Source organism: Neopsephotus bourkii, unplaced genomic scaffold, assembly GCF_033783945.1.
Source record: "Neopsephotus bourkii isolate Nb327-2 ecotype Australia unplaced genomic scaffold, CSIRO-AGI_Nbou_v1 NB_940, whole genome shotgun sequence".
Taxonomy (NCBI): Eukaryota; Metazoa; Chordata; class Aves; order Psittaciformes; family Psittacidae; genus Neopsephotus; species Neopsephotus bourkii.
Genome location: NW_026901434.1, coordinates 1,993,815 through 2,018,629, shown reverse-complemented (window position 1 = coordinate 2,018,629; position 24,815 = coordinate 1,993,815). Strand labels below are relative to the sequence as shown.

At 35.1% G+C, this 24,815-nt stretch overlaps 1 protein-coding gene across 41 annotated transcripts in view; it reads right to left on the bottom strand.

The window, feature by feature from the left end:
- RBFOX1 (RNA binding fox-1 homolog 1) overlaps nt 1-24,815 on the bottom strand; it is a 1,299,775-nt gene that overhangs the window by 87,986 nt on the left and 1,186,974 nt on the right. For all 41 annotated transcript variants that reach the window (XM_061358249.1, XM_061358247.1, XM_061358250.1 and 38 more), the window contains 4 exons: nt 10,426-10,569; nt 7,765-7,818; nt 2,154-2,246; nt 405-465 (listed from right to left, as the gene is read on the bottom strand). In XM_061358249.1, coding sequence (XP_061214233.1) covers nt 405-465; nt 2,154-2,246; nt 7,765-7,818; nt 10,426-10,569 — 352 coding nt within the window. The remainder of the gene's footprint in view (nt 1-404; nt 466-2,153; nt 2,247-7,764; nt 7,819-10,425; nt 10,570-24,815) is intronic.

The window sequence follows — 24,815 nt, the reverse complement described above, 5'->3', positions numbered from 1 at the left end:
TGGTCTCCCTGCCTCCACTATCCAAGCAAAACTGAATCTTCTGATTACTTCATTCATTGCGACACTATCACTACACAAAGCTGGAAGAGAATAACACTGTCCTATCAATCAGGTGTATTTTCCTACACAAAAGCCACTGTAGTTAAATGCCCAGATTTCAATCAGGCAAAACGATGCATGCGATACCCACACAGCTGTGAGAGCTAAACTACACATAAACAGAATTTATACCTGGCCATCTCATTTCTTAGGTCACTGGAGAAAGCTGGAGCCTGAGGAGATGCAGGAGATGCAATAGAGGACTACGAAATTTCATGAGTAGATGAGTCCACACGTTCAGCAGAAGAGTGAGGTTTCACATGCACTGACATTAAAACAAAGCACTTGAGAGCTCATGCACTTACCATTCGTGTAAGGGTTGACGGTCTTTTTATTTGTCATTACACGTGCTGTTGCATTATTTACCTAAGCACATAGAACACTGGATTAGAAAGGGCTATAGGGAGGATCCACGTTACTATCAAATGCATGCATTATTACTGCTATTAGTCATGTAAAAAATAAAACGCAATTTAATTTATAGAAGGCAACAGGTGCATAACAAAATCATACTATTTATAATTACATTTACTTTCATAACCATTTTAACTTACAAATCATTTCAATAAAGCAACATCATTTAAACTTTAATAAAAAGACATTAAAAGCAAATTAAAAGGTACTGCATAATTTAAGACTTAAGAGCATGCTTGTATTCCATGATAACACTGATACAATAAATACTCAGAAAAAAAAAAGAAGATTATATGAAGGAACATGCAGTGGAGTAGAAAGGAAAGAGACAAGGTACAAGGAAACAAAGAAAATGTCAAAAAAGGGACAAACGTATTTTAGCAGTGTGCAACATAACCCTTTAGAAGAGAAGTACCATTGGAAAAGCAACATCTAGCATTCAACACTTGGAACAAGAGCCTTTTTCATTGCAAGAATTAACAAAATCATTCAAGCTTTAAAATCACAGCTAACAAAAGGATAAAAAGAGGGTGCATTATTTAACACAATATGGAGTTAACAATCTGAGTAAGATGTGCACGAAGTCATATCCTCAATCCAATCAGTGCCTCCCAGGCTTGCTTAAAACGTACACTCAATTACAGGCGTACCAATATAGAAAAAAATGTAGCATCAAGAAAACTTAATACAACAAGTCAAAAAAATTCACGTGGTATATCAGCGCTAAATACGTGAAACGGCAGATGGACTTCTCCACTTACCATTCAGCACCATCGCCAGCATGGGTATGTATACAGTTACCATGGTTACTGAGAGTTTGGTGAGGGCCCTAAGCGCTACCGTCGAAGGGGGAAAATGAAAAGGCAAAATATGCAACATCTTACTCAAAAGACGACAGCATTTTCAATTGGTATTTTTTTTACTCTAACAAATACGACTGAGGCAGTATTGAAGGGGATCCAGTGGTATTAAAACACATTTGTCTTGGGTTTTTAGTGGACAGGAGAGGCCCAGGCCAGCCAGCCAAAGTAGCTTATGGCTCCATTGAAAATTAAATGTTAAAATTGGTTGATCTCTTGTCTGGATTTGTTTCTTTTTCTTGTACATCTTTTGGATGCTTCTTTCCCAATCTGAATATTTTGAAAGCCACTGTGGATCCCGCATCAACCCTGCAGCAAAAAAAAAAACAAAACAAAACAAAACCAAAAAAACCACCTTTTGTTTGTTTTTGTTTTGTCTGTCACACTTTCTTTTTCGTTGTTGTTCTCAATTTTTTTCTGTTTTCTTTCTTTTTTTTGTTGGCTGGTTTTTGGAATCTACTGCACCCATTGATTTACAAAACATTCAAAATAATAACTTCCAAAATATTAAAGCTTTCATTTGTTTGTTTGTTTGTTCAATTCTTTCATCCACCTTTCAGCAATAATGATAATAATAATAATAATAATTACAAAAGAAATAATAATAAAAAAACCCAAGTAAGGCCAGATTCTCTGTCTTTATTTATAAATATATATATAAACAATGGGAAGGGGGAAGGGGAGCACACAGAAGACACCAATGATGCATCTGAAACAACAAATGAGAGTGAAGCAGACATTTATAAAAAAGATGAAAAGGAAAATATTTTGAACATGCACCTCGATTTTACGGCCCTCTACCACGGTGCCGTGTAATTTCTCCCTCGCCCTGTCCGCATCAGCACTATTTTCGAAAGTTACGAAACCAAATCCCTGCATGCAGGAGGGAGAAGGGGGGAAAACAACATGCACATTATTATTTCAGTCAATGACCACTTGGTTTGCTTATGTTCTCTCTCTTTAATTTATTATTTTCTTGTCCTTGCTTCATTTCTGTAACATGCAAATTAGAAAAATTATAATTGTATTGAGATGTGCAGTAAATAAGCGACAAATGTGAACAAATTTTTTCTGTCATCAGTTAGATAATACCCTCTGAGAAAGTCAAAGAATGATACCAAAAATACCTATCTACCTGTCACTACAGAGGAAAATAAATCTAACAATAAGAAAATTAAATTTAAAGAAATTACAGTGTCTTCACATAGAAAAAAAAATGAACTAATGAGAAAAGAAAATGAACCACATTTTAATGACATGCAGATATCTCAATGAAATAAAAAACATGTGCACAAAATTCAACACTGAATGTCAATATACTCTAAAACATTGCCTACTTTATCATGCTGTCGTGATACTAAAAAACATTGTTCCCATGCAACACTAGGGTAACTTAAACTTTTGTCAAACTATACAGCCTTTACTTATTTTTTTATAAAAAAAAAAAAGAAAACCACCAACAAAACAAAAGTACTTTTAGAAAAAAGTAGAAACTTCCTTGTATTAACAGATCAAATAAAATCACATGATGTGAATAGAAAAAGAAACTCTGATAAAGGAATAAAAATGTAAATATTTTGAATAAGTTCCACTGCTTTATTTACTACTTATGTATATAATTTCCCACACACAGAACATGCAACTAGTAAAACTCCAGAATCTCGTGTTAGTGGGACAGCAGAATAGTCAACAAATAGGAAATACTGCTTATCATAAATGTTTTGTTTTATAGTATAAGGCTAAGCAAACATTCCCAATCCAACTACAACTCTTTATTGTGCGAAGTTAAATTAAACCCTTTACAATGGCAAATAGCTTGAAAAGAAAAATCAGACACTGAAAGCCATTTTGGAAACATACACCAACCCTTTGAAGTAATTCTTATGTTGGCACTACAATGCCTTTGCATGCTTTCCCAAAGGTACCCAAACAAATAAGTTCCTACATCCTTGATGGTTCATAATAAGAAACATTTGCCAGTTATATACAGCTGCCACTGCTGCACATATTTGGAGTTCTACTATAACCTTTTGCTTTCCTGATACTTAAGCTTAAACTGAGTTAAAGGCTTCCTCTGCTCTGTTTGTCAGCAGTAAGCCAGACATCATGTCTCCTCATTCTCCAGTCCATTCACTACATTTTGTGGTCAGTGTTCACCCACTTCTTCTCTGCAGTTCTACCTATTATGTACATAGTGACTGATTAAAATAAAGGAAGAAGAAAAAAATAAACAACAAACCCAACACAAAGGAAGGGAAGATATTTATACATTTATTTATACATTTATATAAAATTATGAAACTAAGACAAAACTGACACCAAGCATTGAGAAAAACAATGGACATGAATTACAAAACTAATTACTCAACAACTGATGAAAAAAGTTAAGAAACTATCAGGATCATTATACAGGTTATTTGGATTATTTTACCTACTCAAAGAGTACATTTGCTTATGTCAATTTATAACACAGGAAGGAACATTTATAGAGAACAGTTTATGTTCCATGCTTTTCCAAGTTGCTTAAGCTTGAGCTCAGACTATCAGCAGTTCCACTTTTACTTTCTCAAAACACCTGACTCCACCTACTTTCTCTACTCTGCGTTCCACAATTTTAGCAGAAAGCCATGATCTTGCCTGTCACAAGACACAGATGATGTAACTCTCTTCCCCAAAGCACCAAAGTGTTGAAAGTAAATTCCCCTTCTCAGGACTAATCCTGATGTTTTAGATGCATGCATAGGCTTTTCTTATACCTAAACCCATCCTCAACTTTAGATTTTTATTTCTTCTTCAACTGCTTCCTCCCATCTTATGTGTAAACAACAAACAAACAAACAAGAAAAGGCTCACAATTTAGCATGCCATTAAGAAAATGTCACAGCAGACAACATCGCTGAAGCCATCAGTCTGATGAGCTTAGCTCTGTGTCATAGCATCAGTTCTCCCAATTCTAGCTGTTCTCCTCCTTCTCACTGAGCAGCTGCCTCTTCTCAGAATTGCAATCATTTGGTAGGAGTTGTTTAGGCAAAATTTTGAATCAGACTTAGCTCACAGCGCTACCAGTTAACTTTTTTTTTCCCAAACAACTGAAAGATAAAAACCTAATTATATTAAAAATTTTGAAAAAGATATAAAGTAGAACCATGAGCCAAGATACGACAGGAACTTCAAAGATTCTGAAAAGAATAGTCATTGTACCTTTTTAATTCCTTATGTTGTACTTATTATCATAATTAACTATTTAAATTAAGCTCTTATTATTTATGCAAATCTGTAAATTTAGCTAGCTGACACAGAAACCCAATCACAGAACACAGATTCATTCATCACACATTCAAATACTTACACAAACAGGTTAACATTAATTTTACAGGCAGGTGATTCAACAGCTACTTTAGCTCAGCACACTATGTATTTTATTAACAGGTTATTTTCTGCATTTTATTTTTTAAGTCTGTCAAATGATTTAATAATATCCAAGTTAGTACGTGAGAACATCCTGGTTTAATTTGGGAGGTGCTCTGCAGTTCTTATTTGAAGAAATATATACTAATATACTACATACTAGATAGACAAATACATATACACACAGATTTAAGAAAGTATATATGTAGTATACAGCTGTATAGAGCATTAATTTAAAACTGTAAAAAAAAAAAAAAAAAGGTACTTTATGTTCCTGTACCTTTGTACCTTTGCACCTTTGCAATTGTGCCAGAGACAAAGGCATGTGCAGCTCTGTGCAGAGTTTAAGTATCACACCTGCAGAGTAGCATTAACAAGCCAACAGTAATGGAAGCTGTATTTCAAATTGTCCTTCCAAACTGAGGGTAGATGCAGAGAAAGGTAAGTTACCAGCAGTTTTTAATGTTACTTTTATCAACAGCTTCAAGAATTGTCAAATGCAAGCTTCATGAATACAGGTTGTAAGAAAGATCTGTATCAAAACAAAACTGAAATTCTTTCAATTTTTATTAAGAGTTTCAAAATTCACCAGTGTTGCCATACAATTCTAGCAAAATTATCCTGATTATTATTATTATGCCTCTGTACAAAGAAAAATTTGTGGTATGAAACTTCTATTATTTTAGGGTTCCTTTTATGGAGAGACTCCCTTCTGTAAAATTATGTTATACTTTATGGTAGTGCTGCAACACTATGGTTTTTGAATATGCAATTCTTAACTATTATGGCATGAAAATAAGCTTACTTTTCTGTTTTTGCAAGTATCTGCTTAAACAGTATTTATTAGAATAAAAAGAAATAAATAAAACCAGAAAAAAATTAAAATCTATCAATTCTTTTCTGCCAAACAGCAGATAGAAACAAATTTGAATCTTGATCCTGCAAACTTTTTTTTACCTGTACTCAGTTTGAGACCACTTAGTAGTCCTTTCAGTTTCAGTGGGATTTTATGAAAACATAGATAAGCACTGCCAGGAATGGGACTTTAATCTGGTGCATCTTAAATCCTACAGAATGGACATGAAATGATCAGATTAAATAAATGAATAAATAAAAAAAAAAGAAAGAAAAAAAGGGAAAAAAAAAAGACAAAAGTTCCCTTTATTCCTAATCCTGTTTTCTAACTTTTTATTTAATTGAGAGAATCTAAGGGTACTCTGCAAATCAAAATACTATGTAGCTACACCTGAAATAACTAAACAAGATGAGAAGTAGCATATATAAGCAATGAGATGCATCACAGAACTGCTTTTAGTACCTTCAGCAGCTTAAGAGCCAGGCTGGATGAACCAATACAGCACTGGATAGTGAAGTAGAACGCTAGGCCTTAACAATCTCTGTCACAAAGTGTGTAACTGCTATGAGTGACATTACAAGGCTGCCTAGCAAAACCTCCTCCTTTGAAATCCTTTCTAGGAGCTTGTTTTTAGCATAAGGCTCAGAGATGCTTTCACTACTGCAAGATCACTATTAGAAACCTCTCAATTCAGAAATAACTCTTCACCCCATCCCTTGAATACTTTTAAAAAGCCTTATGTTTATGCAGTGCTATGCAAATGTGGTAGTTAGAAGTCCTACATATGTAAGATTTAATGGCTAAACAAAAGTGGAAACCACCACCAAAACACATGTACTCAGTTCCACTCCATCTTCAACAGAATCAATCAAGGTGGCAAATGTGGGATGTGTTTTGAAATTTATTATAATCTCCAGCAGAAGCAGGTTTTGGACAACCCACATCTTTGACAAACATTATTGAAAAGTGGTAATTTAATGATGATAAATTTCAGGCAGGGTAGGAGATTCTAAGATAGAATTCATACATTTAGATTGTTTACTGAAAAAGTGGTAAATATTCCAGCTGGGTTTGGGCTAGCAGGCAAGGGTATTAAAGAACGAATGAATGAGTAATTTTGGAATATAAACCAGGACACTCCAGCTAGTCTATGAAAAACAAACAAAAAAAAGTTATGCCTTTAAGTTTAGAATACAAACACTTTAAGGGAAAAATAACAGAACTAAAATATATATGATTTAAGAGAGATTTGTGATATATCTGATTCTTTAAAAAGACATACTACAGTATGGTTGTAACAGGAAAAGAATTCCACCACTAATAATAAATCATATATGAAAGCTACAGGAAGACTGAAACATTGTTGGATAGACATTCTACTGTGTCTGACATGGCAGGGATGAAAAAAAGTTATCATGCATATGTCATACACATAAACCCTGATAATGCAGCTGATATCACAGGTGAAGCATTCTGGGCTACAGTTTTTGCACCAGGGAACAAAATACAGTCATAGCCATCCTACCTTGCTTTATTTCTTAAATATCCAATAAACTGAAGTATGCATTTAAGGCAAAGTAATTTTCAGAAAAAAATTAAATGTTTGCAATACATTAAGAACTCTTTTACTCAAATAAATGTTAAAATAGATTGTTTTCAAAGGGTTGGTGTACTGAAGCTTTAGCTAAAGAGGAAAACATCTGCACTTAGATACTCTGCAACAATCACATATTTTCTCAGCTAATTACTAAATGGGATAGTTATTAGGTATCATTATTCATTGCAATAGGGGAAAAATATACCTGTATTAATACAAACCTGACTACAAATATCTGTAAGTATGGACTCGTCTTATAAAATAAAGAAGATAATTACCCTTGAAGAATACAGACTGCAGAATTCAACATTCCCGTAAAATAGATGACAGTTTGGAGTAGCTAAAATTACCCCCTTCAACAGATACAAAATGATTTTCATGCTGCTTAGGAAACTCAATGACAGCTCAGAAGATGTTTTCACTAATGGAATTTCAGACATTATTTTTTGCAGTAGTGCAGCTGTTTTCTTTTACTCGTATAAATATTTTAAACAAATTTTAAAATTCCAGAGGTGAATTAAACTGCTTACCTTTGAGCCTCGCTCATTAAAAATAATTTCAACATCTAAGATTTTACCAAATTGCTGCAAAGAAATAGAAAAGTTACATGAAAATACGATCATTTCAACACTTTTATCATATACAGTACAAATGTTGGTTTCAGAAAATGGTGCACCATATAAAAAAGTTAAAATAATATAAAATCAAACATAGTCAAAGGTATTTGACTATTTCAAAGACAGTCTGAAACCTTTGTTTCAGAAGACTTTTTGCAGCTGCTTTCCAGGACAGTGTGGTTACTTCTGCTTTACAGGAATAACATTAAATCAACTGGGAGTTTTGTTGCTGGATTCAAGGTGTGAAGATTTCTCTCCAACCTTGCTGAAAATCACAGAATCACAGAATCCCAAGGGTTGGAAGGGACCTCAAGAGATCATCTGGTCCAACCCCCCTGTAAGAGCAGGGTAACCTAGAGTACATCACACAGGAACTTGTCCACGTGGGCCTTGAATATCTCCAATGTGGGAGACTCCACAACCCCCCTGGGCAACCTGTTCCAGTGCTCTGTCACTCTCAAATGGATAACTATTACTCCCTAAGTAATTCTCGTCTTAATAAAGTCTAATTTGGAAAACTGGAATGGATACTTCCTCATGGGCCATTTTTCCTTGCTCAGAAGTGCACTTCTATTATAGTATTAAATGTTATTACTAATGACACTACAATAGCACTCACAAACATCTAGGCATTGTTCACACACAGAAAACTTGACCACAGTTGCTATCCCAAAGCAAAAGGCTTTACTGCATTTGTCCAAGTAAAAGAATACATGTTTGATCCAGGCAGTGTTCAGTTAGAACACTTTCTGATATGACACATTTGGTGATGTAACACTGTAGTTTACCAGTGGGTCATTTCTGTTGTTTCATATGTCATTAACATGCAGTGTGGAACAGTGTTAGCAGTGATAAGTGGCACAATATATTAAACAGAAAAGCAGAAATTAGAGGCAGGTGAATGAAGAGTAATCTAGACAAAAGAGTCCAAGTCACAACCCACTATAATCCAGTCCTTTAAGATATAAAACACAATTACAGGCCAGAAAGGACAGTATTCCTTCTCTAGCTTATTAAAGTGGTTCAATATGGTTACGTAAAATCAGCCATCATTTCTTATCCTTTGGCTTATTTTGGTTTTGCATTCACTATCTAATTCATGTTGTAACTGCAATTTTAGCCTATAAGCAGATATTGACTTAATGATTAAACAATTCTCCTCTGCTGTATTTAGGTCCATGTAAAAAGATCATCTGATACATGTGCAGAATTACCATACTTCCTATCAGATTCAACTCACATCTACAGAAATTCCATTTTTTCAATTCAGAAGCTAAACTTTTACTGTTACCAAGTCATTTTAATCTGGGAAACTGACCATTCTTCAGTGTCAGTCTTTTGAGACCTAAGACTTAGAAATACTGAAAAGAGATGTATTTTTCATTCAGTTATGACTTACTACAAAACCTACAAAGAACCCCAACTTTCAATTAATCTACTTTCAACCAATATAAATCTACTTTAACTGGCTTGTTAAATTTAAATAAATTTGCATATTTTCTTGGAGGGGTTAATTATTATGACTTCTGCTATTATGCAGATGAGCTGTAACCTGCATTTAGAGGCGGTTGCTTGTAGCAAGTCAGATATGGCAAAATAGTCATTCTCATTTCCCAATACTATATCAGGATTCTTTTTCCAGTAACTTCATGGAAATAAATATTTAAAACCACAACGTCTTAACTCACATAGAGAGACATTAGAAGTATTTAAAAATCTGAACTGAACATGAAATATGGAGAGAAGTATAGTGCCATGATGCTGCACTAACACAGAACAGAACAAAGTTTTAGCAGGTCAGAAATAAGAAAGCAAGAATAACACAAATACTTAAGAGTACTAACTTAAAGGAAAACTTGGGTACAAATAGCTGATTAAGTACCATTACTAGTTTTTATTTAGTGACATTTTAAAATAAACCTAAGAATTCTTGGAGCAGGGAGAAGAAATCTGGTCTAATCTGTCACAAGCCTAAGAACTGATGGCACGTATGAGATGCATGAAACACATCCAATGCGCTTAAAGGCAGCTAATGGCCCGGGTACAAGCAAAATTTGAGGGACATACAGAAAAAGACTAGCAAAAACTTTAGAAGCTCACAGACCTACAATTCTTGTGGGGATGGGTGAGGATTCCTACTCCTGGACTTCCTGCCTACATTCAGCCCATGTCTTACTTATACATATTTGGGTCCTTTGCTCATGAGGTTAAGCATTTACTATTTCACATCATGCTCTCCAAATACCAATAAATACAGGCATATAAATCCAAATGTGTACAGCAGGAATCTATATGCATTAAATATTTTAAGTCAACATAAATAGCTTTTTCTGAATGTAATGCAAAACAACATAATACATAGAATACACCTATCTATATCACAGAAAAATCAGGAGAATTTCTTTTCCCAGTTGTGACTGGCAAATCAGATGTTTGGTTATAAATAAATGAAAAGCGAATCTTTACTAAAAATGGTTAAACAGTCTAAATCAGAAATACTGCTGTCACAGCTACCTATAATATAAAATACCTGCAATGCTAGAAAAGCATAAAGAAAGAAATAAGAGTACTTACACCAAACATTTGTCTAAGATCTGGATCCCGGAATCTGAACGGTATATTTGAGACATGAAGCCTTTTTGGCTGTGATTTGTTTTCTGTGTTTTCAGAAGATTGTGTCTGTTGCTGGCCATCGGTCTGTGCTGCATCATCTGTCTGCTAAAAAGGTAAAGCAAAATAAAACTCACTGTAAGCATTTCTGCCATTTTTAGTATAAAGTGGTGGGCTTGAATTCTCAAAAAAGACTAAAAAGGAGTTAAATCTGCTCAAAGGTGTTGAAGAATACTATAAGTTGTTCTTTCATTATATCATACACTGCCAAGTTAATCACTGTGTACAGCACACATTCACTAGAAAAAGATTTTTCATAGGTATGTAGAAACAGCATAATGTTTTCTTTTGCATTGGTAGAAGGGATTTGGAAGAAAAGAGGAGGAAAGAAAATAGCTGAATTAAACTACGAGGATCACCTTACAACTGTTACTCTATTTTCTCTGTCCTTCCTCTTCCTTCTGACCATATTCATCTTCCAAGTATTCATTTTCCTCTTGTGTTCTAATGTTCCAGTTCAGCTTATCTTTCTGACTTCTTTTCATTAAAGCAAAAGAAGAAATCTCCCATTTTCGGCTAGTATCAAATTTCTTTTAAGAGATAATCATTAAAGCAAAATAGAAGTGGTTTAATAAAATAAACCTTACCACACAGTTTTAGTACCAATAAGCCTGTTAAGAAAGAAGCAAAAGAACTCAAACAGAATAAATTATTTACATCAGCAGTTACTACATATAAATCTAATTCTAGCAAGTTAAATTCAACATCATCTTCCCTCACAAATGCAAATGTTCTCAAATGCTAAACATGGTATATAGCTGTTAAGAGACAAAAACATGTTCCATGCTAATCTCTTGCTATCTGAAACCAACTAAAACCCTAAAAAATTAGATTTTAGGTAACTGTTCCATCCATAGACACCACAGAGATTACTTTGTACCTTCAGGCCTTAAAAGGAGAGAAATATGAAGGAAATTTGGTACATGAAAGCAGCTGGGGACTGGAAACTTGAAATACAACACTCCAGAAGAATTTAGGGTCAATTAGATGAACTGAAGAGAACTAAAGAATTCTAAAGATGCTGTTTAGCTTCAGGAACAGAGGGTGCTCCTTGAAGAAAATATATAATCAGCATACTGTATAAATGCAAATTGAAAAATGTAATTTCTGCTCATCATAGATGATGAGAAACAAGGAGTAGGAGGTTTGAACCATGCACTATTATCATACCAAAACAACAACTTCCATGTGAGAAGCTGAACAGATATGTTGCCAATAAAAAAGCCAGTGAGGTTTCTGGAGATGATGTTACAATGATGGAGCTACAAATTATGGGCAAAGTTAGTAAGTCTAAGCACTGTTATTTTCTGGGTATTTCTTCTGGATTTTATCACTTTTGTTCACAGAAGCCTGAAATTTAAAGTTGCAGCAAAGAATGTCTCGGAGTTTGGGCAGTGAGGACTGAAAATCAGAATCTTCAGAAGATCATCAACATCAAAGATTAATACCTGTCAATACTCTTAAAGAAGTCTGTGCCAGAATTAACATAGCTAAGCCATTTAAGATGTATTAAAGGGTTTGAAAATGTAACAGCCTCTTTACAAAGCATATTATCATCCAGAAATCTATGGATGTGACTAGCAGATCTGGAGAAGGATAACTACAAATTGAAACTGGAATGTGACACTTATACAAAAACTTCCAGTAACACCAAGGAGGTAAAATACAGAGGACAGGCCACATTTTCTGAAATCCCAGAAAGGAAAGTTTCAAAGCCCTGTGGACTGAAAGAGCTAAAATGCAATTTATGTTACATGTACATTATACATTTCAAAAGAATATTTTCATTGCTAGAGGATCTAAAGACCGGTGTTTGATATTTCTACAAAAATTAATTGAAGTTAGCATAGGGGACTACCCTTGCTACATCTCTGCAGTTTTGTAAGCAGTCAGACTGCTTTCTGGTTCCTATTCTACCACATATTTTCAATTATGAAATATTAAAAAAATTTAATATATGGTACTCTTACAACTTATAATTAAAGTTATAAATACCGCATACTAAAGTAGAAGAACTCACATGCACAGAAATAAATTGAGATTAACTCCTGTTACTTCAGTGAGCTACTGAAGGCTTAGGTGCTAAAAGAAACTAAAATTGAAACTATTCTTATAGGTAACCAAACGCAAACCAAAGAGGGTGTTTCAGAAACTTCTTTTTTTTTTTTTAATTTCATAAAAGATACTTGCAATATAAATATATGGTATACATTGAAACCAATGTTTAGGACAGTTAAAATAAAATCTGTCATTTTGTATAGGAATTCTTTATCTTTCCCAATACACTAAATTTTTGTTTCCTTACCTCAGGTGCAGAAATAGAAATCTTGTATTCTTTAATTGACTTCACTCAAGTTCTTAAAAGACTTGACATTGAAGTCCAGTTCTTAAAATCAATTAAAATAAGAATGTATTTATTTTAACCAGCCTAGTTTTTCCACAACTGTCACTACTACTACTTCTTCTGTTTTCACGGAGAGGAGGTTAAATGCAATGAAATAAACCAGAAGCTGAGTAGTTGAAAAGGTTCCCTCTAACAACTGGCAACAGTCATGACTCCTAATAATACCTGTTGTGCAGTGACTGCCCAAGTGCAAGCAGTGGTCCCCGTTGAACTCCTGAAGGACCTGTCAAGAGTGTATCTAGTCCTTAAAGAGTTGCTGTTCCTTCTGGGGCAAGTGAGCCCCAAGGAGTCTTAGATCCTTCCATCTCACCCGCAAAGCACACAAGATGCAGTGTGCTGCCTCAGGATCAACTAGCACTACACATTCTAGAATCAGAAGAAATACTGTAATATACCCGAATTTAACTGAAAACATTTTTTAAAACATTCCAGCAAAGAGTAGTAATTTCCCTTACTAATCCCAATTTGCAGTATTACATCCTCAGAAATATATACTTCAGACTGGGGAGGGAGGGGAAGTATGCTTTAAAACCTTCATCTATTGCTAATACAAGCCCATTTCCAAGGTTACTCCTGACTGGACCCAAGAGTGCCATCTCCCATCCTCAGCACTTGTGGCACCACATATTATACACCAGAATGTTCAGCGAACCTGAAATCAGTGAGGGCCTCATGCATACTGTTTGGACAGAAAAAATAATTCCATTCTTCTCCCCAGAAAATACAGATTTTCTGTATCCTTTCCATCTATTACTGAGAGCATCCAGATTCAGTTTGTCTCTTACACTGGAATCGTAAGCGTTACACTTTCATTGACTAATCTCTTCCATTTTCTGCAAAACAATGGTAGTGTAGACAGAATCTTTCACCCTCAAACCCTCTTTTAAACGTAATGAAATGCTGTCACAGAGGAGCTGTTGGCATGCCACTACAGAAAGAATGCTGTCTTCAATCTCAGCTTTTAAAGAATGGAACATAAACAGTAGGAATGCCTAAAGTTGAACTAAACCTATTAACTCTTCCTGGACAAGCTGAAAATATGTTGTATTAGAATAGCTTGAAAAAGCTTTACCAAGTCTCGATCATTCTTCTATAACCTGTAACCAAATACAAAGCAGTTGCATGTTTTTTTAATCCCACACCAAGACTAGAGGAAGAACAGCCTAATTCTAGTAGGAACAACCTGTAAAATATTTACAGGAAGAAAAGCAACAGATTATTTTTTTTATATTATATATATTATATATTCAATGGCAAACAGAGATACTACACTGAGTTTCTCATATATACAAACCCACATAATCGTAAAGTTCTTTACAATTTGAAGTTTTAAAACACTCATCAATTAAACAAACAAAACAAAACAAAACAAAACAGCTCAAAACAGCACCTGTTTTTTCCTGCTGCACCAATCAAGTTATTTCTGAGACAGAAAGAGCTTGTGAATATCTTCTAGGCATTATTTGATTAAGCTGACAATATTATGTGAGCAATGGCTGAATACTCACTATGCTGTACTTCTGACCAAATTGATTTGTGTAATGAACACTTGCTCTGTCTCTTCTCTAGCCTGAATAGGGCTCTTGATTTAACCAGTGGTGCTGGAAGCCAAGTGAATTTACAGCCCCCACAGTCATTCTCTCTCAATCTGGAGAGAATAGCAGCAGCAGTACATGAGCAAGCATAATTCAATACATTGTGCTATAAGTGCAGAAAATAATATCAGAGCTCTGCAATATACCTGTTTGATTTGATTTGTAAACCTGATAAAAAAAAGCAATCGAGAAAAGTTCAGGAGAAAAAAATATATATGCATCCTGCGCAAAAATATAACCAATACTGAATGTGTGCAAACTGAAAAAATCAGGCACAGTAAATCTACTTCATACTTTCCTTAGATAATATTGCACATTTTCCATTTAAAAAGGATCCAGATTCTGAAAAGTTACCTTTCCATTAAAAAGTCACCAAAGAGAATAATTTAAAACTGAGTTTGGGACTTTCTGGAAATACCATTTCCCAAATATACTACAAGCAGTGTACTGACAAACACGATGGGTTTTTATCTTTCCTGTTTTCTTAAGTAGATTTTCTGATTAATTAATCATACTGGTTTTGATGAATTTATATTCTGAAAAGTCCTAGCTCTTCAATATGTTTCCCAGAAGCATAACATAGACGCAAAGGAGCTACCAAGGCAGATACCTCTGTCTGTACTTAAATGCTTACACATAGGTGTACACATGACAAAAATTCAATCACTGTGGTTTTTTACAACTGTGATAAACATTACCAGAAGTATCAGTAACTTTTGTTGTCAGCTGCATCTCTGTTATCCTTTTCTCATGAATAAAGATCAATAGTAAAGTCTTACTGCTTTCAGGATATTACAAGGTGAAATTATTTTTTCAAATTAGTTCTAAAGATAAACATTTTCTCAGTATCTCAGACTGCAAGGCATGCTGCTCATGCTACATCAATTTATCCCCTTAAGAATCCATTTCTGAAGACAATGTGCACTGTTCTTTGTTCTGATCTAGTGCAAGCTGCACATACATGTGGGACTTGCCATTAGTCACAAAAAATAATGTAATAGATTAATCATGACTGCATTTGGTAAAGTTACTATATTTCCAGTGTAACTGTGAATATTTTGTATGTCAGGAATGCTTGGTTTGAGACACTGAGACTTAAACCCTCCAGGATCAACTTGGACCCTTTTTGTTTTTAGTGGTAAAATTCCTTTTTATTTCAGGTGGGTCAGAACTTCACCCCGATATACATATTTGACAAACTCATTTCACATCCCCATAAACTTCACAGATTACAAAAGATATAATACTCATGCTTTCATATCCTTTACAACATTTAGTACCCAAAGCATCAAGTGAAAACAAACCAGAGCAATTACTCTGTCACCATACACTTTGACAGTTCTAAAAAGAAACAGAGCAGTCAAGTCCCTGTTCCGTGAGGCCATCTTGTCCTGTCTCTAAAGCACTGAGCCATCACACTGTCTACTGTCCAGTCTACTAGTGAATAAGAGCAGCCCTCCTTCCATTTCACGACCTGCAAAAAAAGCATGTCAGATGTTCAGTTGTGCTTTTAGTTTATATTAATAAAATACCTCTTTCAAAGTTGAGACAAAAATGCTTAGTTTGCAGGGTGTATTGCTTTTACAATTGTTGTACATGGAATGGTGTTTAGAAACAAAGGAAAACAAAATAGCTGCTCTTTTGTATGACCTCGTCCAAAATGCTAACTACCTAATGAAAGTATTTGCCTTAAATGAGTTTTGTATCAGACACAGAAGTTCACATTTCTCCCAGACACACAGGACCAGAGTAGCCTTTACACCATTCCAGTTCCACATATACTACATTCTGTGTTAAGTGCATGTGGTCTGAGCAGTAATGGAGCCTGACACCAGAGCTTTTCTGAGCAAGTAAGAAAGATGACCCAACAACACAACTCACCCTGTCACCAATAGCAAACACTGCATTCTAAGTGGAGCCCTGGCTCGAGGGATACTCAGTGTCCGGATCACCTGGCAGCAACAGCCACTTGTGGAAATGCCTTCTGAATGTGCGCAAGACATGCACCAGCTCTTGACTCCATAGGCAGTGTGATTTGAGAGAAGTGTACCTTACTGAGTAAGGTGAACAGTGACCTGCCTATCTTTAAGGGGCAGGGTGCCAGGAGGCAGACACTGTCAGTGTGTCATTTTAAAGCCAGAAAAGACACCACCTCCCCTCTGGAATACTGTATGTTAGAATTCCCCGATGAGTCATCAAATACAATTTACTACCAGGAAGAGAATGTAAGGTGGTTGACTCTGGCTGGGACATTTGCTTTAGATATACTGCAACACAAACATACCCCTGTAGAATACCTCAATCTGATTTACAGACAAATGAAATAGAACCTGAATAATTTTATGCTTTGCTTCAGCACTTTCTATGTTCCTGCTACTAAACATGCTCTGGGGCTTCGGCATACTCAGTATTGTTCCAGGTTGAAGACTTTAAAGCAGTACTGATTATTTCTTTCATTTCTAGATGGATGCATTCTGGATGCTTATACCACAGGCTACAAGAAAGTGCTGCTATTACTGTGAGAGCTTATGCATAGAAAGCTAGTTGCCTAAATAAGAGATCATTAATTTTGAGGACAGATAGGAGCAATAAGATAGGTTTCTTAAGTCTCTGGTACTGCAGGGCAACCACAGAGTTATTAATAACTTGGCTATATTAATTATTTTCCCAATCTATCTTCCTTAACAATATGTAATATAGCCCTTACATAGTCCTTTATGTTGCCATTGCTGGCTCATCAGTTTTCTTCTAAAACAGTCAGCAGGATAACAGGGAATAGCATATCAATCATGTCTAGAGTAGAATCACCAGAAACCATAAATATTTTGGATTCTGAACATGTTGTCTCAAAACTTTAGGAAAATTTGCTGGTATAAAGAGCAGATATGATTTTTTAAAGAATATTCATAATAGGTTTTAATAGAGTATGGGAATAACTAAGCAGTTGCCAAGTTCAGTTAAGGACATCCAATTGTATCAGCATATCAATAACCTGAAATGGAAGAAGGATTCATAGTAGATTGGTTTAATGTATTTTTATTGTTTCCATCGATTCAATAACTATTTCTGACCACCTACTGATCCTATCCAGGAGTATCACAACAATTAACAACACTGTTCCCTCATCAGCTGCATCCTGGCTCCACCAGCTGAGGGGAAATGCATACACATATGCACATTTTTAGAAGTTCATTCTACATCTACAGAAATAAATTATTGTGATATTTTCACATGATAATTTAAAAAGAATTCTTTGGGTTTATTCTTTAAAAAAAGCAGACTGTCACGGCTTAAGCCCAGTCAGCAACCCAGAACCACACAGCCGCTTGCTCACTCCCCCTGACCTTTCTCCCCCCGCTCCCGGAGGGATGGGGAGGAGAATTCAAAGAATGTAACTCCCACAGGTTGAGATGAGAGCAGTCCAGTAACTAAGGTATAACACAGACCACTGCTGCTACCACCAATAATAATAATGATAAGGGAAATAACAAGGGAAGAGAATACAACCACTCACCACCTGCCGACCGATACCCAGCCTGACCCAAGCACTGATCTAGCCCTTCTGGGTAACTTCCCCCATTTTACATACTGGGCACAAAGTGCTGTGGTGTGGAATACCTCTTTGGCTAGTTTGGGTCAGGTATCCTGTCTCTGCTTCCTCCTGGCTCCCCCTCCTCCCTGGCAGAGCATGAGACTTGGTCAGAGTAAACATTACTGAGCAACAACTAAAAACATCCGTGTTATCAGTGTTGTTCTCAGGCTGAGAGTCAAAACCACAGCACTGCACCAGCTACTAAAAAGGAGAAAAATGACTGCTACTGCTGAACCCAGACACAGGCATACTAGGAAACCTTTTTTGAATCAAAGGACAAAGGCATTAATTTAATCTAAATGAAATATCTTAAGCAGTGAAACACAGGCACAATGAAATATTCAATTAATTTCGTTATTCCTCTTCATCTGCTAGTCAGGACACTATTATTATTTCTGATGTAATTCTTGTTGCTTTTTAAAAGGACTTCAATAGCTTCAATGAAATGTTTAGAAAAAACTTATTTTCTAAACCTGAAAGGCTCACGTAAAATCCAAACAGGCAAGAATTGAAGAAGTATCAAAACCCCCCATGAAAATAAATATACAAATTTTGATTAGAAGTTTTTTATCATTTGAAAGGGAACTCTAGCTTAACATTGCACAAGCTTCTTTGATAAATCTATCAAAGTATCCCAGCAACAAAAAACTGTCAGCACTTGCTTGTGTCGTTTTTGCCCAGAAATTATTCAACACATTTATATTCTAGATTCATTTCTCTTATTGCTTTCACAATGGAGCTTGTTTTCTCATATGTCTAAAAAAAACATAACGCTAAGGGTGTGGTTTCACAATCAAATAAAGTTTCAGTGACGCACCTGATACAAAGTCCTGCCTTCTGTGAACTCTTGAGACTCAGGCTCCTCCCACCCCATGTTTACCCCAGCACTTGTACAGATGAGTGTTGGTTCAGGCCCATTGGTCCAACTGGAAACTTAGACTTCATTAAATGAGTTTGTGAGCTGATCCAATCCACAACTGAAGAAAGGGACACAAACATGTTGAGGATGTTAAACATGTTGATGATGTTAAATACAAGAAAACTGGAGGACAGGCCTACCCCTTTCTATGGCAGCATGGCTTTAGGTCACCTGAAGCCAGTTTTGGAAACTGCAACTTATCCTACCCACAGAGAAATACTTCAGGGATTATAGAGTTATACAAATAAATTATATATAACAGGAGCAGAAATGCTTCCGCTGAAAGTATTAATGGAGAATGGATACGGTATGTTCTCAATATCCAAAAATACAGACCTCCGATCTAAAAATGCATGCCTGTAACAACAATGTTTAAGTGAAGAGGTGTAAAACAGATGAAGAAATATAGAAATGTTTTGTAAAGCTTACAGGTACATATGCCTTATAGGTATGGTAGTTCTCAAACACCTCCCAAGTTACACTTTGAAAGGCAATCACATACTGGCAATGAATCAGGACACAACACTCTTGAGACCAAGACATTCTGACTGATGCAAAGCTTGTGGCAATAACCTGGAAATACACTCACTCTCCCAAAATAAGTTGTCTTATCTGACGCAGTTATTACCTTAATATATGAAGAAATATATGAAGAAATTATTCACAAAACAACACAATACACAGGAAGGTGACTGTACTTTTACCTGGGGTCATGCATTCATGCACAAGCATCACTTATAAAATAAATGATTCTTTTCTTAAATGTTCTAGCTTCAAAATTCTGTCAAGCATTATCCCTCATAAGTGAATACTACAAAAGCTTGCAATAAGGCTTATTAATTTTTTCTTTGGGCAACAGGCTCTCTCTAGACAAAAATATCTTTACAGTCTGTGACTACCAATGCTGACATTTAACAGTATTTTTTCAAGTGAATAATCAATAATGAAATACTATTCTACATAGCTTCAAAGGACACTACTTTCTTCACAAGAAAGGAAAGAAATGTCTTTAGATGGAATATTTGCAGGTTTGGCTATGGAGTTGTTTAGAAAGTGATGTTTACACTCAGCTGGAATCAATGTACCCTGCTTCCTGGAATTCCCCCCCTGAACTAGACTTGTCATGCATGTAAAGTCCTTTTTTGTAAGAGTTTTGTTGACATAACCAACTGCTGAGTGAACTTGTGAGAGCAGAGTTTCATGCTGAGAGAGAATGGTTGATTGCTGCACTGCAAACTCATGAAAAGAAAAAATGTGACAGCATGATGAAAGGTTTTCCATTGTTTGACCTCTGAAAGCCTGCTATGACTTCCCATTTGCTCACTTGCGTGTCTTAGCCCAAGGAGTCAATTCCTGAACCTTCTGAAACACAGAAGGATTTTAAGGTTCACAATGTCGCAAAAAAAAAAAAAAAAAAAAAAAAAATCAGTTTAGTTGTTACTTATACGAAATCACACATACACCAAAAAATCTAAAAATACCAGCAACAGCTCTGAGTTGCTCAGTATAATTATCTGGGCCACTGTTGCATTCTCTGCACACGCAATTTCTTCTGAAAAAAAAGTATCACTTCCAATACCAGGATTAACAAACGTAATCATGCAAATGCTTATCCTGATCCAGTATCTGACATCAATTACTTCAGAAAATGCAAGAAATGCTCTAGAAAGGCAACTATTCAGCAAAGCTCCCCCCTTAAAAGAAAGTTCTCTCCATTAGCCCAAGTGAGAACCTCATCTTCTGAAAAATACCAGGATTACCTCTAAAAGTATTCTATATCTCTTTTTCTAAGTGCAGGTGGGGTCATTATTCAATTAATTCCTATCTGGTTTTATGCCACATCTATTTATGCATTTATAAGGGCATGGCTTTTCATTCCCTTCTCCACCGTATATGCCAAATATATGTTATTTCATAAAAGTATTTAATGGACTTCTATAATAGTCTTCACCTACATTCTCACTGCATTTAAAAAAATTGCATTTAAAAAAATTGAATTTAAAAAAAATTTCCATGTATTGCATTTTAAAGAATTATTTACAAAAAAGTCAAATCAAGACACCCCTTTTCCTCTCCTGCTGTCACGCTGAGTGCCTCATGAAAATCTCCGCAATACTAAAAAGAGGTCAACATTTATACATTCGTTAACCCTTACAATGATCTTGCAGGATGTAGTTTGTGTGCCCAGATACTTCCTGAGGTATATAAAATACCCCTTACACACTGAGAACCAGGTTTTCAATGATTCGTTGCAAAAGAGAAAAAACTCTTGAACACAAAAAGACTTGAAAACTTTGCTTGCAACTGCAGCAGAATTAACATTATGTAAACACACTGGCAGCAAATAACAACTGTATGTCACTTTCCCCATCACTGTTCTACAACATCTAGCAGCTGATGGCCATAACCCAAACAAACAAGACACTCTTCAGAGAGGAAGGATTAATATGCTCCAGGAAATCACTCCACCATAATCACATTCTGTACACAGATTTGCACAGTTACACTATTTTCCCTTTATCTCACTTGTATACATTCCTATATTCCTCCCTTGCAGATTCTCTTGACATATATATAATATACAGTGTAAGAGTATGTAAATAAATCCATAATATATTTATATATCTCTTTTTTGCAAAATCATGATTACTTCATCATCTGTTAGTTCTCAGGATTTTCATTCCTTTGTGCATTCTGATAGTCTTCCCGCCATTTATCCTGAACCTGTATAACCTAAGTTTCTCTATATGCATTTTATTTCACATATTAGTAACTGTAAGCTGTAATGATCACCAGGTTCCTTGAACCACAACTGAAGTCTACTTTCTTACTCCAACTGAAAGGAAAAAGGAACATATGGAAAACTAGCAAAAGAATACTACTGCCAGATGCCAGATGCCAGATGTCCATCACACAGCATATCAGCCACAACCTTCTGTGGGAATAATGCCAGTTTCTGATACCCAAAAGCCAGTCCTTCATGAAACCTAAGGAATTATTTTCCTTTTTCTTCCAATGTATTTCAAACCTGCAAAAGGAAGTCCCACCAGTCCTTACAAGTAAAGCATCTATGTAGATTAGTGGACAGGCAAAAGTCCTTCTCCTCATGGCTGTTCTCAAACAATTCTTCACCCAGCCTGTATCTGTGCTTGGGATTGCCCCGATCTATGCGCCATACCTTGCACTTAGCTTTGGTGAACTTCATGAGTTGAACCTCATCCAACATATAATCAAAAGAAACCATTTAATGGGGTTTTTTTTTTGCTCTTTTATGGGTATAGAATTTTCATTCTACTTGAAAAAAAGGGTTTGGTCATTCAGTTTGACAACCAAGCCTACACTGTACATACCGTACTTTAGGAATGTACGGTTTAGCAAATCACAGGGTTTTTAAAAATCTATAAACACAGATGTAATTCAGGATAAGCAATTTTTTTTTTTTTTTTTTTGTGAGGGGAACTTTGACATGAATATCAGAGGAAGTTGCAGCAATAATTAATAGCTATTGGGAGTAAAACTCATTAATATAATAAGCTAAGACTACTTAAACTGACTTCATCCAGAGAAAAAGAACAGCTTACAGAAATATGACATAGATTGCATTTATATTTAATATCATCTCCTTTTGTAAGGCCTTCCCCTTCCTCTACTTCTAAAGGAAATACTGTCAAAATTACTTTGACAGACTTTTGGAAATGGATTTATAACTAAAATAGTAAATTACAACCTTTACTGTCTGCTTATTTCCACCTTGATAAAGAAATCATCTGCTCTGGAACACTGTAAATCTCTTGACCACGCAATAGCTAACGTATCACAAGCAATTTTAATTATTTCCAAAATAAAAGAAAGCAAAGCAGGTCAAAAAAATGAGTCTCACAAATAGAAGGTCAATTTGAAATTCCTTCAGCTATTTGCATAACCATCCAGTAGGTTTTAATGACTGCAGTTATGAGATCAGATAAATTCATGAAGAATATAGATTTATTAACACTTATACTTGAGTACTCTTCTCCAACTAGAACGTCAGATGAACACTTCAGCTGAAAGAAAATGAACTGTGAGCCAAATATGAGCAGCTCTCTCACCTGACTTAATGCATGTGAAGAGGCTTTCACAGGCATTGTGGGGTGCATGTATTACAATAGAAACCAGGCCACTGATTTCTTTTTCTAATTTCCTTTAAGTAAAAAGGAAGAAGAAAAGGTTAATTGTGTTCCCCCATGCAATTCTATCAAGAATATTCATGATTACTGTAGCATGAGGATGATATTTAATTCAAAGTAAGAGGCACTATTGAAATATACAGCTAGTCAATCAGAATGACACAACAGCTGTGGCTGCTTCAATGGACTGGAGACTGCCAGAATATTATAGCAAAGAAAAAAAACCAAACCTGAACAAACAAAATAAACAAAGTAAGTTTCTGCCCAGAAGTATGATAGAGAAAGCCTCGTAACCTAATACACAAGTATAAGTTGGCAATACGCAATACTTTTTTTGTGTTATAATCAAAATTCTGTACTTTGTAATATGAAGAAGCATTTGACAATATGAGTCATATATTTGTAACCTGATAACCTGATATACTGGCCTACTAGGGTTTTGTTATTTGGATTTCTAGCTTGACTGATTGTACCCAAATAAAATAAACAATCTCAAAATTTGTTAAGATTTACTGAAGATATATTTTCACAATCCAAACACTATCAACTTTTAGCTTCTATCTTAGTAATAACAAAATTGATTTTCAGCATCTAAATATAATATAAAAAATATGGATATATCCTACCAAATATTCTCCCGTAGACATTGTTATTGTTTAATTCCCCAAAACTATTTATCTTTACTTCATTGATGCATTAATGAATAAATTGAAAAAAAAAAGAATAAATTGAATAAATTCAAAGTAAAATACTCTTTTTGTAACCCGAGAGCAGAGAAGGCTGAAAGCAAGTACCAGAAGTCAATGTGAAAATAAAAGTTTTTTCTATTTGATTTCAGATTTGTATTAAGTGCTTCAATTTAGCCTGGCCAAGATATGGCACTTCATTGAAAAGAGAGGAACTGACTCAAAAGATTAATTACAGTAAAATTATCCTAATCTGTCATAAGCTCTGATATAGGAGTAAGAGAAAGTAATTTGCTTCAGTAAAAAGCAATGATCACCAAAGCATGAAAATTAACACTTCACAGAGGTAGATATTAAATGAGAAATATTAGCTGCATCAGCATATTGGGTACAATTATAAACTGCAGAGGACTTCTAAGAGAGAGAAATACTATAGTTTATTATGATAAAGTAATTTTTATCATTCAGTAAATGCTTACTTTGTGAATTTAGCACTGTATTTTTTTCTCTTCATAGGTAAATTGCACTACTGCTTTACAGAATTTATACCACTTCTGTTTCCTTTATGCATTATTGCTTACTTTATCACATGGAAACTTATTAATACACAGAAGGCAAAAAAACAGAGTATTACCTTATTTTATCACTTATTCTGAGTATACAGACAACACCTGACATACACTTTTCATAAATTATATTAGTCAAAAAGAGGGGTTTTATCAGTTCCAGTCAGTGGGCACTTAGGAGTAGATGAGAGTCTTTTATTTATTTATTTACCAAAGAGAAATAAATATAAAAAGATAAGTACAACTACACAGTGAAGATACTCTGGCTTTCCATTCTTGTATTACAGAATAAATTCAACCCAAAGATTTTATAACCACCAGCATTCACAGTGAAAGGTACTAATGCATCATTATGATCTAGCAGGT